The 19,082-nt window shown below is 40.1% G+C and overlaps 1 protein-coding gene across 6 annotated transcripts in view; it reads left to right on the forward strand.

Moving 5' to 3' along the window:
• ush2a (Usher syndrome 2A (autosomal recessive, mild)) overlaps nucleotides 1-19,082 on the forward strand; it is a 223,142-nt gene that overhangs the window by 156,564 nt on the left and 47,496 nt on the right. For all 6 annotated transcript variants that reach the window (XM_086282620.1, XM_086282377.1, XM_086282304.1 and 3 more), the window contains 4 exons: nucleotides 8,701-8,924; nucleotides 10,123-10,462; nucleotides 15,289-15,486; nucleotides 15,639-15,793. In XM_086282620.1, the coding sequence (XP_086138746.1) occupies nucleotides 8,701-8,924; nucleotides 10,123-10,462; nucleotides 15,289-15,486; nucleotides 15,639-15,793 (917 nt within the window). The remainder of the gene's footprint in view (nucleotides 1-8,700; nucleotides 8,925-10,122; nucleotides 10,463-15,288; nucleotides 15,487-15,638; nucleotides 15,794-19,082) is intronic.

Here is a 19,082-nt window from a genome sequence, read left to right on the forward strand (position 1 = left end):
TGAGTGAATCTTAAAAAATGTGTGCATTTCTTTAACTCCTTCTCTTACTCCCTCCCTCTGTCCCAGCCCAGCAGGCCCCATCCAGACGTTCAAGGACAAATCTGAATATCCCTTTTCACCGTTTAAGTGTTAAAAGCCTGCCGGTGCCGGGGTGTTATCTTAACGCGCCTTGCCGTGCCATCATCAGAGCGCGTGATGAAAATGGCTGTGATGATGCTAAAAGAAAAAAAGAGGAGGGGGAGAAAAAGTAATAATCAAATATGTTTTTCAAGGGCACAGTGACCATTTGCTGGAGGGAAATTATCCCAGTAGTTAAGCTAGCTCACTCTGAGCCTGGTGGAGTTGTGAGAGTGGATTCGTTTGTGTGTGTAAGTGTGTGCAAATGTGCAAGGTGTATTACTTCAACTTAGTGCATGCATCCTTTCCTTCTTCTCTGTTGCTGAGTGTTTTTGTATCTGTGTGAACATGTGGTTGCTTTTTTACATATATCTTTATGCACAGAGGCATAGATTCTTTGCATGTCCTTTGATTGTTTATGCCAAGAGATTCTCATCACTTTCTCTGTGTGTATGTATTTCGGTTTGTGTATGTGTGTTTATCATTGCCAAAAGCCCCTCATCAATGATGGGTAGCAAATGGCCAACGGTAGTGCATTCCAAACAGCAGCGTCTGGCTGCTTTAGAAGATCGAGTACTCTCTGAACACAGGAAGACATTTCTCTCTCTGTTAATGTATTTATGATGATGGCTTTTCTATTAGGTTTACTTTAATGACTGGCAAGAATAAAACCAGAGGCTGTCAGGAACACAGCACACAGATGAGGTGTGTGTGTGTGTGCGTGCGTGTGTTTGTGTGATTGTGTCTATGTTGTATTTGCGTTATTATATTTTGTTTGTGTTACTCTTGTTGTTACATGTTTTGGATACATTAAAGTTGTAATTTAAAAGTATGCACACACATGCAGATTTACATTTACAGGAAGTGATTACTATTGTATGAAATTAAATATGCTTATCTGATACAAAGATGGACATCGTTGCATTTAAAATAGTTTTATATCAGTACCCTTGAATAACCTTGAACAAGTCCAATAGGCAAATTGGCATTTCCGAGTTTGCCCTGTAATGCACATCTACTAAAAATCTCAGATGAGTTTGAATCTCAGTCCAGGCCAGAGGTCAAGTTTCCTGAAAAGCTTGTGAATGCAATAACTTGAGAACAAGACGTTGTGTGATTTACAAAATGATACCATAGGTGCATGTACTAGAAGGCTGTGGAAAATGAGAATGTCTTTATATTTTTCCCATCCACTCTAAAGGGGGCTATTTTATGTATCATAAAGATCCTGAAAACTTTTTGGCCAGCAGATCGCATCCATTCAACACAGTGCTTGTGATTCCAGTAGATACACCAAGGGGTATTTCAGAAGCATCGCAGAAGGAGCTCTTCACTCTGTATCACCTAAAGTAGCACACATCAAGCTCCACAGAGCAAGTAAATAGTGCAGGAAGTCAAGCACAGGAATGGCATAACGACTCCTGAAGTCAGAGCTGGTGTATTCTTAGAATTGAAGTTGAGGAGAAAACTGGTGGATTAGTAGAAAGGCTTTGATATAATAAAAAAAAAAAAAAGAAAAGTTAAAAAAAAAAAAAAGAAAGGTGGGTGGGTGGCAAAGAGGTGTAAGAGTAAGTAATTGAGTAATTCAAATCCATCAGGACTCTCTTGTGGGGTGTTTTCATATTCTCCGTGTACAGGTTTCCTCCAGATACTTCCTCCAGTTTCCTCTTATAGTCCAGAGTCATGCATGTTAGTTTAACTGGGGATTTTAAATTGACCAGTGGTGTCTAAGCAGAAGAAAACGGAGGAATGGATAGATATTAATTATCATTAGTTGTAATCAGTATGTACTTTAAACCATACAAACAAAAATTTTATATTTACTGATTCTGTCATGAAATTTGTTTTATTTTAGAAGATCTCACTGCATACAAAAAAGAAAATCTTGCTCATTTCATATCATTTAGTTGTTCTTTTTTGTGTTGTAAATCTGTTTAAGTCTTTTAGTTGTTGGTGTCTCCTAGTCCTCATCTCATTCTGTGTCCTTCTGACATATCGTTTAAGCACACATGAACAGCTGCTTCCTGTGTTTCAGTCTTTAGTGAATCCCTGTTGGGTTTTGAAATTTTAACTACTAGCAATCCATTCATTTGAGCTTAGCACTCACACAAACACTTAAAGCGTTTATATGCAAAGATGCATGTACAAGCACACGCCCAGCTGGTAATATTGCTGAGATTAGAAAAAAAGAAAAGAAAGATGTCGGAAAGGCAAGAGGACATCCCGTCAGCTGGGAAAAGAGTATGTGTGTGTGTGTGGATTTGATTATGTGTACGCTTGCTGCCTCAACATCCAGATGTGTGCGTTCCAGGGGAATACTGTGCACTGTGTGAGAAAGTCAATTCACAGTGATTTCATCTCTTGACATGGCATATAGTTTGGCCTCTATGGAGCAGAAAGTACACACACACACGTTTTTTTGTATTTCAAGTTGAAAGAGTTGCTCTTTCTTTGACTGTGATCAGCACAGAGCTGAAAGAGAACGTTTTCATAGTGCTCTGTGCAGTTCTGTGAAAAACTAAGTTCACCCCACAATTCACTAGCCTGCACTTTCAGCGGTATTAACATGAATTTAACGGTTTCTTTATGACTAAATCAGTGTTTCACATCATTCTGGACGAATTTTGGCCCACCCTTCTTTATGATGGTGCTTCAGTTAATTGACATTTGCAGGCATTTTTTAATGCAGAGATCACTTAAGGTCCCGCCACAGTATTTTGAATCAGGTTCAGGTCTGGACTTGGGCTGCGCCATTGCAAGCACTTGATTCTTTAACCCTTCTAATTTATACTTGGTGCTGTGCTTGGGATCATTGTCCTGTTGAATGACCCATCCAGGTTTTAGGCGTCAGTCAGATGGTCGCAGATTTTACTATAGAATACTTTGGTATACAAAGGAGTTCGACTCAGTGACTGAACGGTGTCTACGTCATACGGCTGAAAAACAAGCCCACCCGATCACCCCTCCATTACCATGTTTGGCAGCTAGTAAGGTGCTTGTGTTGAATTACTGCATTTGTTTTTTGCCACTAATATTTGATTAAGTCTTATTACCCTGCATACAAGTGCAAAATTACCATTGTATTCGCTACCCTTCCATTTCTGTATATAAGCAAGAGAAAGTCTGACCGAAGAAACTGAAATAATAATGTCACAAAGGATTAGGCTGAGTCAAGTATGACTTTAAAAAATATTTGTAGCTTCCTAGTAAAGTCAGAAAAAACGAATTCTGCCTTTAGTGCGACCATCACCTAAAATTCAAGAAATAAAAAATTTCTAAAAGTATTTGTCTTTCTAACTATAAATGTGTTCAAATCAGCCACAAATATAAAACCATTGGAGTGAAGATCACCTATCATCTTGTGGTATTGCAGTTCTCTGCTAAGAAGGTTTTTTTTATTCATGCTATACATCTAAAACCTTCTCATGGCATCATGGGGAACAACCCAACAGCAGTAGCTGCCTCCCCAAAAGGACTGTTCGTTGCATTACGTCACAAAACTGCGAATGCTCACCTCGGACATCCCGGAAACCTTTGTGGTCAAGATTTTGGTTTTCTCAGGTTAAATCTACAAGAAAGATTATTCTACTCTTACTTTCATAATAGAATAAATCTCAAATCAAAGACATATTTTAAAATATTTCAGTGGTTTTCCTATTGTAGTTTCATGTAGCCAGTATGTATCTGTCATGATCTATAATTTTAAGTAGCACACAATTTTTTTTCTCCATGAAACCTGCTTCAGCTTAAGTGTGTGCTGTTGTGCATAAACACAAATATGTGTATGTGTACATTCGCTGTGCACTTTGTGCCAAACCCCTTGTAATATATTCAGGTATTTAAAAGTGTTTGGTTTGTTTAAAGTTGTAGAGGGGTTTTGGTCTCCTAGAGAGCTCGGATAACCCTAATCCACAACACACATTTTTATCAGTAGTTCATTGGCAGGACTAAATATTGACTTATCATTAAGTGGAATGACTGAAACCCTAATAATAATTCACGTTGTCTAAGCACCTTGTGTTGACGCGGCGCTCCCGACGCTATTAACGAATGTATGCAAATCCTGCGTAAATCTGAAGATTAGGGCTGAAGCATTCTGTGATGCAAGAGAGAAAACAAGAGGTGTGTGATAAAATGTTGTCTGCACATACACAGCCATGCAAAAAAAAAAAAAACACAACCCACACAGCTTATAGAGAGGAAGAGAAAATAGGGGTGTGCGTTTCAAATGTTAACACAAATGAACAGGGATGTCACACATACCCATACACAGATAACGCGTATAGAGACAGGGATTGAATTCCTGCTGAATGCATGATAATACAATAGTGAAGTTTAGCTGCAGAACAGTAAACAAGCGATTCAGACCTATGAACGGTGTGAATACAGAGAGAGTGATAGAGTAATAGTGCAAGGAAAATGGGGTAAGAGGAAGGCAGAGACAGGAGGAAGACATGGAGATGATAAAGAGAAAAGGTAGCAAGTTAAGGAAGTACATGCATGAGGACCAGAGAAATGTGAACATTCAGGGGAAACCAGCAGTTCGTGCAGGAGTTTGCTCACCTGTAGAGAGAAAAAGAAGGTAGATTATTAAAGGTAATATAAGATTAGACAGAATGTGGGGTCAGGAAAAGAAATTCATCAGTGATGATGAAGAAGATGTAAATCCTGAACTTCAGGTCACAACTGATAAACATGGCATTTCTTAGAGTAGGTGAAAGACTTATGTGTTTGAACAGAACCATGTTCGATGACGCAGAGAATGACGGTTCGATTGCTGCAGAGGAGCTATAAGTAAAGCAAATGATTGAAAACTGTGAGATGCAGAGGGCCTGGCGTCCGGATGGAAAGAAGGAGAAGAGGTGAGGATGCTGAGAGGACGACGGATGAGTAGAGAGAAGCTATTTTGGAAAAGTGTTGAGCTGTTTATTTGCGCGTCATTGAAGCTGAAGTAAGGCGCTGGGGGAATTGGCCACCAAGCCCCCGCTCCGCAACAGCTGCCGCTGCTAAGTGAGTTACTAGCCGTCAGACTGCTTTTATGTCACACAATCACATACACATGCGCTTTCCTGTCACATTGTGCCTGTGATGGATGCTTTGAGCATATAATGCACTGCAGCGGCGCAATGGAAAATATGTGCCATTCTGCACTTTTGGCCTTTAAGTGAACTGATTGCTTAAATTAACAGAATTTAATGTGCTGAAAGTGTAAATGCTGATTAGAGTGTTAAATAATAAGTTATTTATCACTCCACAACAAGCTGCATTCCCATTAAAGAGTGAAGCTGTGTTACAAAGCAATGACTTAGTGTTTAATGTGTGCTGTCAAATAAAATGGGCATCACAGCTGGGGGTAGATAGAGCTACAGATCAGCATGTCATCAACTGTTAGGATACATTTGCTAAATACCTCATAACATATAGATTATTTTCACAATAAACTAAATAACCAGTAAGACTGTGGCTTCTTCCGGTCTATCGCTCTGTAATTCAAAATTAGGCGCTTTTACTTTGGGAGCGCTCTCATTAAACTGTGATTAAAATCGGTCTATTTTTTTTATCATTGCAGTTAGATCTTTTTCGTCAGCCTGGCCATCCTTTGCTCATTTGTATTTCTAATGCTCCTTCACAGCAGGGAGTTACTGACTCAGCATTATAGTGGGACGTTATTATAACCTTTAATTCATTGCAAAGCCAGAGCTTGCCAGTCTAAACTATCGTCTAAAGCTAATCCATCCAAGCAGCCAGGTTGACTGAATGGTTATCAGGGCCACTAGAAAAAAGGCAGAGTGGAAATTCACTCCGGTATCCTCAGCTGCTGTTAGGTTCGTCTCTCCTACATGCTGCTGTCGGGTTTGCCCTCCTCTCCGTGACCTAACATTCATCAGATCCACGAAAGTGTCAGTAATTTTCAATTTGTATGATTTATGTATGCCAAGTCAAAACAAGTTGATTTAGTTGTTATAGTATCAAAAGATGGCGGTTTTGGAGGAACCCCATGAGCTTAGGGGTTAGACAGCAACCAAGATTCTCCACCTCTCCCTCGGACTGTCATCTTTTTATCATTGCTGTCTAACAAAGACCATAGAGAACCCTTATCAGTGCTCATTGGTGTCTTTTCTAAGTAAAACAAAAATTTTGGGCTTCCTAATTATGCTTCAACATTGGAATACAAACATCTTGTTAAGAAATATTAGGAGAGTTTTCAATGTACCATTAGTCTTTAAATATCCCAACTATTCTTTAACAAGCATAAGCTATTTTTATTGGATCATTTCTTGCTCCACTAGGAATTTCTCCCTTGAATCTCCGTGTACTGCCAAAGTTTTAATTTGTCTGTCATCGAAACCAACTCACGTTATTTCAGTTTGAAATGTGAAGTGCCGGAGATTGTGAAGAAACATACTTGAAATTTGATATTCAGCTGCAAAACATTTACAGGTAAATGGAGTGATAGCATGCATTTTAAATGTCACCTTGCTGCTGAAGGTGAAGTGGTGGCAGACAGACATCACCTATCACTGTCAGAAATGGCAGCTCTCAGAAAAACGCACTTCCTTTCCCGTTGCAGTCTTTAGACAGCATAGCCTGAATATTACTGCTCAGAGAGGAGAAATAGTATGCAGGGGAGGAGGGGATGGAGGAAAGAGGAAGAGGATACGTGGATAAGAGTTGATAAGAAGAGAGGCACAATAATATTCAGAGCAGCCTAAATACTCTTTCTGTTCATATCGGAAAACATAGATTAAGGAGTGAAGGAAAGGGGAGTTTAGAAAAGGAGGAAGGACGAGGACTGAGGCAGTAAGAAAGGTTACAGAGGGAAGAGGATGACAGAAAAGATGAAAAAACTAAGAAGCCCGAATAGTATTACAGAATATCCTTTTTAGTGTAGAGTGATAGATGACCAGGAAAAGAAAATGTGTTTTATGTTATAGAAAAACAGAAAAGCTGATTTTAGACATCAGACATCACAGCAAAGCTGTTATATAGAAAGATAAAGAGAAATATCCAATAAATCACAGAGACGATGCCAGGAGGCCAGCTGAATCCTGGGAGTGTGGGAAGACCTTTGATGGATTTGTATGTTTCTTACAGTTTTTTCTGAATGCCTAAACACTAACTGTGATTCCTGTAGCACAATCTCTAAAACTATTCAGACTTATAGCAAAACCACTCACTGAGTTTGCAAAACTAAAAGCACAAAAACTGCTTTGCACTCAGTTTGCAATTTTGTAACACACACTTTGCAAAACTGTAGGCACAATTCACTGCACAACACTCAATTACCAAATTTCCAACACACTCCTAGCAAAAGTATACACATGTATGGCTATCATTAACACTAATTTGCCAACTGTCTGGCACACTTTCACATGTGAAAACTTCTTTAGATAATTAGTTCACTTTGCAATCAGCCTAAGCACTATAATACAGGTAAGCTGTGTGTGCGGAGTACAATGGAGGGAGCAGAAAGAGTGAGAAGTAGAGGAGGCCGAGGAAGAGGACGTGGAGGTGAAGAAGTAGGATGAAGAGGACAACAAGGACAAGGAGGAGCAAGAGGAAGACGAGGAGGGGGGAGAGGAAGATGAGGAGGGGGAAGAGGAAGGGTAGGAAGAGTAAGAAATAGAATTGCTGATGACATCAGAGCTACAATAGTGGACCATGTAATCAACCGTGGAATGACCCTGAGGGTAGCTGGCCAACGGGTCCAGCCTAACTCGAGCCGCTACACTGTAGCAAGTACCATAAGGACATCTTGAAATGAGAATCGGTTAGTACAGTTACTTCGCACAAAGATTTGTAGCACTGCCATATGCCAATGAGAAACACACCAATACCATTGATGTAAAAATACGGAAATTGTTATTTTACAGAATTGCTAGATGACCAGATGCTGGGGCAGAGGAAGCATGTTCACTGCAGACCAAGTAACCCATATAGTCATTATGGCGATTGCAAATAATCCTATACTTGGAAATAAACACTTGTGTTTGTTTTGATGTGTGTGAATAAACACCAGTACTTGAAGTTTGGATTCCTCTATGCTTATGGATCTATGACAGAAGTAGCTCAAACTGACATAGCCTACCTTGTGCACAGAGGAAGCAAAAGCCAGATGTGTTTTGTATTCATACCATCAGTGTGCAGTTGGCGCATTGTGTGCTTAGTAGATGATGGCTTGTGTGTACTGTTTGATACGGAAACACCATTTTTACGAAGGTGTGAAGAGTTAATCTAGCTGTGTTTGCTTTTGCAAGAGAACTACAATGTTTTGATTATTGGGTGACAGGTTTTCTTATTTGTGTGAAGAGTTTTGCAAAATTAGCCAATAGTTACAATAAATGTGCTTAAGCAATCAGAAAAAACTGTAAACAGCTGTTCAGACTTAAGAAATGTGGGAATGTCGTTTTATTAAAAAAAAAAAAATTAATAATTATCACACCATATATATTTTCAGTACCTAAATTTGCACAGCACACTGTAGTGTGAAGTGGATCCAAGATAAATCATTTCCTGGTATGTTAAGATCAGAATGAAAGTGGAACAAAATAATGGCATGATGCATATTCTCTCTTGCTTCAGGTTTCATCTGCTGTGGTCACGAGTATGTAAGCTCTTCAACAACTCTTTGCTGTGTGGGCAATGAGGGATATCCCACAATGCACCCTGCTGGCAATGCCACAGTGACACTCCGCTGCTGTGGTTCAAAGGTCATACATCAGGATCAGGAATGCTGCAGTGGGATTGGCTTTGACCCCCGACGACATGTGTGTGCAGACAGACCCACGCCTGGTCTGGTAATAGAGGTGTGTGATTACGTGAGACAATGTGTTTTTAGTGTGTGTTTTCTTGTTTTCCACGTCATTAACCTTAGACGGGGAAATCTGAAGCACACTGATCATTCAGTCAACCAGTATTTGGCAGCTGTGACCATTTCTTTCTACATCTGTATTACAGATAGCAAAATAAAGGAAAAACCTGATCTGGTTGAATGGTTTAAGTTCACTTTCCCCTTAGAAGGAAGAGTGTAAAACAGGTTCTGAGTGATCACCTTTATTAAAGATGAAGCATTTATATGTCGATCTTTAGCCACAGGTAATCACTGAATGATTGGATAAGTATGAAATAGTTGACAATCACATGCTGACACAAGATGTCAGTTCTTTTAAAAACCGCTGCAGTTCGATTGTCAAGTATTTAAGGTGTGATATTGCGAGCTAGAAAAAATGGCAGGTGGACTTCTGTAGGTTGCCTCCTTTTAAGCTCTTAAGACTACCATGACCTTGTTGACTGAGAACTGAAAGGTTTCAGGTGTTTAGCATCTTCAAGTAGTGTTTCTTCTGAAAGTTTATTAGTGGACGAGAAATTGTAGGATCACATGTAGAAAATAATGTCATAAATAAACAAAAATGTTAAATATTGATCTTATATTATCTGAAAATTGTAGGTGTCACATTTACAAACTGACCTACCCAAAAATAGAAATGGAAATGGAGAGGATAAGACTGCTACACATTAGATGCCCCAATTAAGCATTTGCTAAAAGCCTTGCAGATTGGCTGAAATTACATGAAGGAGCTGATCATCTCCAGCAGCCCAGTGGACATTAGACAGAATTTCTGGGTTTTTTTGTCTATCAAACTTGCTCTCATTGTCGCATCAGGAGTTGGGGACTGGCCCATCCTCCATTTATCAACTGAGGTCCTGTGGCGTTTGTGTGTTCCTAAGCCAGCATGAGATGGCACATGCATGCACACATACACACACGCAAGCAGTGACAAAGGGTAGGAACTCTCATTAGCTCTAATGATGTCATTAAGAGCCATGTATGCAACACAGACACACACACGCTGTATATAGTGATTTTCTCCTTCAGAATATAACAGCAAATAAGAGGATCGTAAGCTTTCATGAGGTACGTTTCTGTTCTAGTTCACTTAAACAAAGTTTTCTTTTCTCTTCTCCTTCATTCATTCTGTCTGTCTCTCCTTTTTCTCTGTGCAGCACCAGTGTTTGCAGGGCGCTGTGTGTCCTGTGGCTGCAGCATCTACAGCTTACTGCGGCTCCTGTGGCCTTGATCCATCTATGACTGCGTGCACATGGGTCCTGTCTGCGCACACACACCCTGAGACACAATCCACAACATACTCACCGTTCATCAGCATCACGCAGGAAGCTCTCACTGCGGACCTGTCTGCACATACAAACAGAAGTAATGACAGTTACAAAATGTTTGACTCACGCAGTCACGCACACACTGACAACAAGCAGCTGAAGGGAAGCATGTGCCCATCGCATGAGGAGGTAGTGTACAGTGGAGATGCCACCGTATATACATTTACAGGTAACTGATGAGCATGTATGTATGTGTCTTTTTATTAGCAATTTAAAAGTTCCTGGGTATGTGCCAGGTTAGTGTCTAGAGCAAGGGTGTTAAACATACAGCCCGGGGATCAGACTAGGCCTGGCGAAGACTCCAATCTGGCCCACTAACCAGTTTTAGTTAATGCAACAACATAAATTTAGGAATTGTTTTGATTGTATTTTTATGTTTTTATAGCTTTTCCTCTTGAAAAATTATTGTTTCATAATTACAGGACTACCAATTTTGTGATGACAAATTTGTTTCATTTTGCTTCTTCTTTAGAGTCCCTGGTCCAGAGTATCTAATGTCTGTTTTACAGAGGGTTTTTTTTGTTAACTGTTGAAGTTTTACCAGCTTTTGGTTTTCTTGTCACATCCTGATTATCACTTAGAGTCCCCCGAGAGCAGCAGTGCCCAGCCTTCTACCTTTCTACCTTTAAAACCCACCTTCCAGCCAAATGGCTGGTAGGCTTTTAGCTAGGCTTTAGCTTCAGCCAAGTGGAAGCTAAATTGTCTAGTCATTCATATGTAAATTAGGTTGTTATCTGGGAATTCTGGAGGGGAGTGGGGGTGTGTGAATGAGGGGGTGGGGGAGCTGCTAAAAGCTGTGAACTTCCTTTTGTGTTCGTCTTGATGCATTCTCAATCATCCAGGGAAATAAATCTCCAAAAGTCACCAACTTGGAGTGCTTCAGTTTGCCATCTTAGGGAGAAATCAACACACATGGGTGTATTTCCTTTGTTGCTGAGATTTATTGATGAAAACAGTACAAAAAACCAACCATTTGTACACATATTTACAAATAATAATAAAAAGTGAGTGAGTACATTTCAACATTTTCAGCAATCACTCACAATCCTGGCACTGCCATGGTATCTGTAGTCTGCATTTACCACATGTGTATCTGTAGCAGTGAACACATCGCACAGTGGCATGATTGTTCTTGCATTTGTGTTTGACCTGACACATGGCTCTTTTTCCAGGGCTAGGTGTGGAGGGTTGTGTCCAAAGCAACTGTTCTTTTCTTGCCTTCTTCCCAGCTACATGAGAGTGAGCCAACTCTCATCTGGTCCATCACATCTACGCCACACTTTGTTTTGTTGTAAAGGGTGACAGTGTTTGGCTTCCTTTTGGTAGTGTTGGGAAGCTGGGAAGAAGGCAAGAAAAGAACAGTTGCTTTGGACACAACCCTCCACACCTAGCCCTGGAAAAAGAGCCATGTGTCAGGTCAAACACAAATGCAAGAACAATCATGCCACTGTGCGATGTGTTCACTGCTACAGATACACATGTGGTAAATGCAGACTACAGATACCATGGCAGTGCCAGGATTGTGAGTGATTGCTGAAAATGTTGAAATGTACTCACTCACTTTTTATTATTATTTGTAAATATGTGTGCAAATGGTTGGTTTTTTGTACTGTTTTTATCAATAAATCTCAGCAACAAAGGAAATACACCCATGTGTGTTGATTTCTCCCTAAGATGGCAAACTGAAACACTCCAAGTTTCCTTGTGGCTCAGGAAACTAACCACTCCAAGTTGGTGACTTTTGGAGATTTATTTCCCTGGATGATTGAGAATGCATCAAGACGAACACAAAAGGAAGTTCACAGCTTTTAGCAGCTCCCCCACCCCCTCATTCACACACCCCCACTCCCCTCCAGAATTCTCAGGTAACAACCTAATTTACATATGAATGACTAGACAATTTAGCTTCCACTTGGCTGAAGCTAAAGCCTAGCTAAACACCTACCAGCCATTTGGCTGGAAGGCGGGTTTTAAAGGTAGAAAAGCCAAATGGCTGCTCTCGGGGGCTCTAAGTTTATGCGTCTGATTATACCTTAAACATGTATGTAGTTTTTTATTTGTAGCTAAAGTTATAGCTCCATGTGAGTCAGTAAGCAATCTGAACAGCCAGGAAGATTATACCTACTTTTTTTAAGACAAATCTGTAGATGGCCAAGTACCAAGTCAAGTTGCATAAGTTAACTCATTCACTGCCAGCCATTGGCAGTGAATGAGTTAAACCCATTGACTCATTCACTGCAATTGACGGCTATAGATGTCAATGGCAGTGAATGAGTTAAAAGACACAATCAGTTTTGCCACTTGATGAAATTTGATTGTGGTCCAAATATAAGATGACAAATGAATGCATAAAGTCAGCCACATCGCCCTCTAGTTCCCTAGAAATTTAAGTTAACTAGTCTTTAGTATCAGTACTTTTCTATAGGCTTAATGTGTTTTAGTTATAAACATCAAGTATTTGCAGCCCTGCATTGAAATTATTACTTTTCTTCCACTTCAGTTCTCTAAGTCACAATGAAGAATAAGTAAAACGTTACAGCCATCTGTAAAACATGGCGTTCACAGAAACTGCAAGCCTGCAGAAGCCAGTTCTGCATTTACTCTAAATGTGTCAGCCGCTACAATCAAAGGGCTTTACAGACAGATGCCCTTCTGCACACACTCCCTCTGTCACACACACGCACCAAGACAGCTGCTGCAGTGCACGCTAATAGCTCTAACATGGTAACTCTGTCTGCGCTGTACACTTGCGTGTTATTAAAACTTAGAGATGGGCGTTTAAATGCCATTTTCACATTCTCTACTATTTATCAGCCCAAAGGGAGCAGGAACGTGTTTGTGTTTGTGGGCGTGTGTGTCGTGATTTTCAGTCTGTCCACACATTATTTATCTGGGTAGTTACGTCTGTTAAATCAAGACTAATTGTGGTTGTGGATATGTGTGTGTGTGGGTGGTTGTGTCCTCATAAATGATATGTGTTTTTGCATCCAGTTAGTTACTATTTTAGTGTGGCTCTGGAGTGTAGCTCTGCGTATGTGTTTTCATTACTTTGTCTGTGTATGTGTGCATGTGGCATGGGGTGGTTAGGATAAGAGTTTCTAGGCGATGCTGTGACACCATCTGGGCAGAGGCACATAAAGCTGTCGCCACCCACCATACACCAGATGTTTCTCAAGCACACACACGCATGCACACACGCATTCATGCGCAGAGTATCATGCTATACTTCTCTGGGAGAAAAAAAGAAAGAAGTTAGATCACGCCCAGATAGCTCCACATGTGAAGTGGGTGACATAAGTGTAAGCTGTATTATCCACAAGAGCTTTGTATTAACTTAGCTTTTCAATATCTTACAATCAAACACAGAAAAACAGATTGTATTATATTTCTAGGCAAACCTCACTGCTGTTTTTTTCATCTGTACATTTTTTTCTATTTTAATTATTCCAGAAGTACAGACAAGAATCCCAGACTGGTAGTTTACAAGAGACCATTTACACTCCTAAAAGTAATGCACAAATGTGCGCAAGTACAACTATATGTATAAATACTACTGTGCCTGTACCTTTGCAATAGGGTTGTAATAACCTGTCTGTCATAGTGCTTCGTGGCCTGACATTCACACTGGTGATAGTGCTTATATATAGCCAGGGAGCTGCTCCTGACTGTTGTTTGCACTTACGCACCGAACGACAGTTGAGTTTGCTTGGAGTCCGTGGTTGGGGTGCTCGAGAGTGCTCCATCGCTTGGAGTGAAGTGGAGATCTGGGGCACTGCCTCTGGATTGGCAGACTATGGTGGTGATTATCTTTAAGAAGGTTGACCGCAGGGTGTGGATCACATTTTTCAGCCTGACCGGGATTTGTCCATTAGTTGAACCTTGGATTCTAGAGGAACAGTGCACTTTTTGTACTGGTCATGGACCAATTAACCAGCTCTTTAGCCTTTCAGGAATATTAGAACTTGCTTGGGAGCTTCCCCATCCAGTCTACACGTTTTGTGGACTTGGAGAAGGCATTCAACCGCATCCCTCAGGGTTGCCTGTGGGAAGGAGTGCTGCAGGAGTATGGGGTGTCTGGCCCATTGTTAACAGCCATTCAATCCCTGTACAATTAAAATGAAAGTTTAGTCCGCATTGATGCCACTAAGTCAGACCCATTTCTAGTGGGAGTTGGACTCTGCCAGGCCTGCTCTTTGTCACCGATTCTCTTCATAATCATCATGGACAGAATTTCTACGTGTAATCATCTGCTGTAAAGCTTCTGACCTCAAAATCTCATCTCTGAAAATTAGCACCTCCAAGTCTGAGGTCCTCAGACAGGAAAGGGTGGAGTGCCCACTCTGGTTCAGGGATGATCTGCTGCCCCAAATAGAATAATTTCTAATCGTCTTTTTCACAAGAGAGGAAAGAGGAAAGAGGGGCGAAAGAGATTGACAGAAAGATGTGGGGTGTGGCTGGAGCAGTTATTTGGACATGAGAGCTGAACATGAAAGCAAAGGTGTCAGTCTACATTCCTACCTTCAACTGTGGTCACAAGCTTCGGGTAATAACTGAAAGAACAAAATAGTAGAAACAAGCAGAAGAGTGGCCGGCCTCTTCCTTAGAGATAGGGTGATGAGTGCAGTCCTTCGAGAGAGGCTACTTCTCCACATCGAAAGGAGCCAGTTGAGGTGGTTCGGCCATCTAACTATAATGCCTCCTTTACATGTCCTTCCTTGGTTGGCCTAGGAATGCCTCGGTGTCCCCCAGACAAGCTTCAGGAGGTGGCCGAGGAGAGGGAGCTCTTGGTTTCTGTGCTTAGGCTGCTGCCCGCACGACCATGGGGTGGAGAAGCATTCACTTTTTATTTTATAATAGAGATGCACTTTGAGACTTTTAAGTAAAATGGAGAGGTGAGGGGTTTATATGGAATTAATAAACTTTTAATAATGCATTTTTGTCTTTCCCTTGCCCCCTTACTGTCCTCCCGTTTTTTTGACACTTACTGGGAAATAGACAATGACCTGGAGCCTTTTACCACCTATGAGTACAGAGTGAGAGGCTGGAACAGCTTTGGTCGAGGCTCCAGCAATGTTACAACAGTGACGACTACTGAGGACAAACCATGGGGAGTGGCAACACCCCGCTGGAGCCGCCTAGGTGAAAGAGATGATATTATCCAGTTGCAATGGCAAGCACCTGCCCGGAGTAATGGTTTGTATATGTGCATGGATATTACTACTTTAGGTTAGATCCAGTGATTAAAAGTCTTTCTCTGTGTTTGGAGTTCAGCTTGAGTAATTAAATTAATGCAGAGGCAGAAAAATCTAACAGTGGTTACCCAATTATCTTTAAAACTTCACCAGGGGAGATTACCCACTATGCTATACTGCGTGATGGACAAGAGCGTTACCGTGGGGATGAAAACAGCTTTACTGACGTTGGTGGGATCAGGCCTTTCCAGGAATACAGTTACCAGTTGAGGGTCTGTAACCGGGCTGGTTGCACTGATAGTACACAGGTAAGAATTTGTGTGGTTTGATGTCTTGTGATGGTTTAGAGTCGCTACATTTCAACATCACATGTTTCATCATAGCAAAATAAATATAATTTTGAGCCAAAAAAAGGAATGTGCCTTTGATTTAACAGGAAATACTCTCTATTCTGTTGTCTGTTCCAACTCAGTGCTATTTTTCTCTTCTACCAACTTTTCATGTAAAATTTTCTTACTTTCACACAGCAGCACACATACACACACTTTCTAAAACCATACTCTATTGTAGCACCCCATTTCAAAATGACATTATTCCACTGTATGATTATCTAATGGCTACTCTAAAAATGGCCTTAGCTTCACTGAACTAAGTACCACTTTACACTGTAGTTAAGTTCACTTCTTTAATTTTGCTTGAACACTTAAAGGTTTGAAGGTAGAAATGTAAATGAATGTTGTCAATGTCTGATCACGAACATACATTGCACTTGCAATTGATGGAATAAAATTACCTTAGTGTCAGGCAGGTTTATTCTTGTCCTTGTCACCTGTCTGAATACAAATATGCATTTTTGTATTTTCTCTTAAGAAAATTGTGTATTTACATTTAAACCCTTAACTTCACTTAGGGTTTATTTTTAAAAACTAGCTAAAAGCAATGGCCTGCAGTTGACTACTCTTCTGACTTGATGTTTGACCAGTGAATATCTTTTTACCGTCTCATTAAACCCACGTCAGATGCTGATTTGCAATCATTGTTTACATCATGAAGGTGGTGCAGTCCACAGTTGTTCTGCCAAGCGATATTTTACTAGCCCTGTCTGACCTTTGTTGTTATGAAATTATATTGTATGATGTTTCTACACTGCTTGAACTCTGTTCTGTTCTGCTGCAGGAACAAGCTGTTATTTAGCCATGTTTCCGCTCTCCCCCTGAATGCAAGGCTCTGGATTTGCTGAGCCTACCTGATGGTTCTGATAGTACCCATAATACCTTCACACAACTCCCCCTCCCTGCTATCTCGCTGGCTGTGAGCTGATATCACCACAACAATTAATTTCTCTGGCTTAGTGACGATGAAAGCTCATATTAAAAAATGTCTTTCTGGGTTTTTTAAAGTTAATTTAGCATCTCATTATTGTGACAAGCACATCCTTACATAAAGAGAAATCCTATGGCTGTGCTGCTGCAGGCGTGGATTGAGCGGAGCGGCTAAGATCAAGGAAAAATTGGCTAAATTGTTTGTGAGGGATTGATGGCATATCAATCCCTATTTGTGATATACTGATTTATTTAAGTACATCATAAATTAATTTCTTTGAAAAATAAGACTGGAAAAGGACAAGAGGAATGGTAAATGGTAACAGAGAGATACATGGGATACATAACGTATGGTTATATATGGCAATTATGTTACTGTTGCAAGCATTTCCTGCTGTCTGTAAACAGACTAAAACACATTGTAGTTTGTTAATACTAATGCAACACCATTCACCTCCTACTAAGGACTGATGTTTTTTAATTCACTGGTTCATTTGTTGGCTCTTGTATCCTTACAGAACTTAACAAATAATAGTTGGCATATTGATGATTAGTCTGCTAACTGTAAATAGCCAGTAAAGATTTATGGTAATTAAAATTTTTAAAGCCAGAGCAGTTCCTGTCAAACCCTATCAAACAGTGGCTACACAACACAAGACTGCAGACTTTGACTGTGAACCATTAGATTTGTCCTTTTTGTCCTACTGACAAAAATAAACATATTACATAAATATACAATTTCAGTTTCTGCCTGGTGTCTCGTTTGCACTTTTGCAAGCATGCTTTCAGTTCTCTTTGTCTTTCTGTTTGTCAGCACGATTAAACTTGGTGGCAAGGTTGAGCTGAGACAGAAGAAGTCCAGATCTTAAAGAGAAAGACTTTTTAATTGTAGGTTTAGTTCTGGGCCATGAAATAGGACATTGGCCTTGGAGGATGATGATAATGCTAAACTGCCACCATGCATCTTACAGTGATGTGATTTAGTTTTTTCTTCTTTTCTATATTTATCTTACTTACATGGGTGGAGAAGGTTAGGATAGCTAGGATAAATAAAATAATCATTTAAAAAAGTGCATTTTGTATTTACTAGGGTTATCTTTTTCTAATAAAATTTTTTAAAAAATAAAATAAAATTAGGAATGCTGAAACACTATTTATAGTACTTTTCCTGTCTGTGAGTTATGTAGGCTTAAATCACAAATAATAAATTATTGTTTTAAAACAAAATTTTTATACCAGTAAAATCTAAATGTCTGCATGATATTGGATTGTTCTCCTGTAAAAGTATAAAAAAGTAAACCACAAAAATTAAACAAAATAAGTAACTTTAGAGTCACACTGAAGATGTGAGATGTTTTACATGTAGTTAAATGTAGAAAACCTTTACAGATTAATCACTTTTTCTTTCATGCTTCCTTTCCGTAACCACTAAGATAATTAATTCTCACAGTTTACACCTAAGAGCTCAAATTCTTACTGGGGACTGTAGTGCAAATCTGTAGACAGTATCAGTGATGTATAAAATGTACCTTATGTTAGCACTGCTTTAGCTTCGGAGCCAGTTTAAATCTTAACAAGCAAAAGGTCGCTGGTTTGGTTTCAGTTGAAAACACTTGAAACTCTGCCAGTTCAAAAACCTTCATAGCGACCTGCTGTAGCGACCCCTAACAAGAAGTTTTATAAATTCCTTTTATAAAACTTTTTAAACTCATTGGATCATCCTGCATGAAAGCTACTAAGAACCCTTTATACATACAAGTACCATCAGACTACAAGCCCAGTCTTCCATGCTCTCTTTGTCTAACTCTCTTCCTCACACACACACATACATATGTTCACACAAACAAGCGCGCACACACTCGCGGCAGAGGGTAGGAAGGGAGTGAGTTGGATTAGTTTGTACACCAGTGAAAATTGGCCAAACAGTCCCAATTATGGGATAACTTGAGCTAACCTAATATACCACTGCAATTACCTGGCATCAGCCTCCTCACATACACACAAACACACACAGGCACAGACAAAGAAACACAGGCACTCAGGAACGCACACCTGCTGTGACAACAGAAGGTCCTGATCTAATATGGTTGGTCACTTAGAAAGGGAGGAAGAGCGATTGGTCCCTCTCTGTCTTCAAATCCTTTTGTCCTGTTCTTGCTGCTATTTGTCTCCTGTCATTTCCTTGATCTTAACATTGTAGTCCTCAGTTTCTCCCAGCTGTTGTCTCTGCTTTCTTATCCTTACTCTTTCTCACCATCTCATTTTCCTGAGGCTC

The sequence above is a fragment of the Aulonocara sp. 'chitande type north' Nkhata Bay genome, linkage group LG1, assembly GCF_057382095.1.
Source record: "Aulonocara sp. 'chitande type north' Nkhata Bay isolate Kocher_YH1m ecotype deep benthic linkage group LG1, A_spYH_male_GT1.1, whole genome shotgun sequence".
NCBI classification, from domain to species: domain Eukaryota; kingdom Metazoa; phylum Chordata; class Actinopteri; order Cichliformes; family Cichlidae; genus Aulonocara; species Aulonocara sp. 'chitande type north' Nkhata Bay.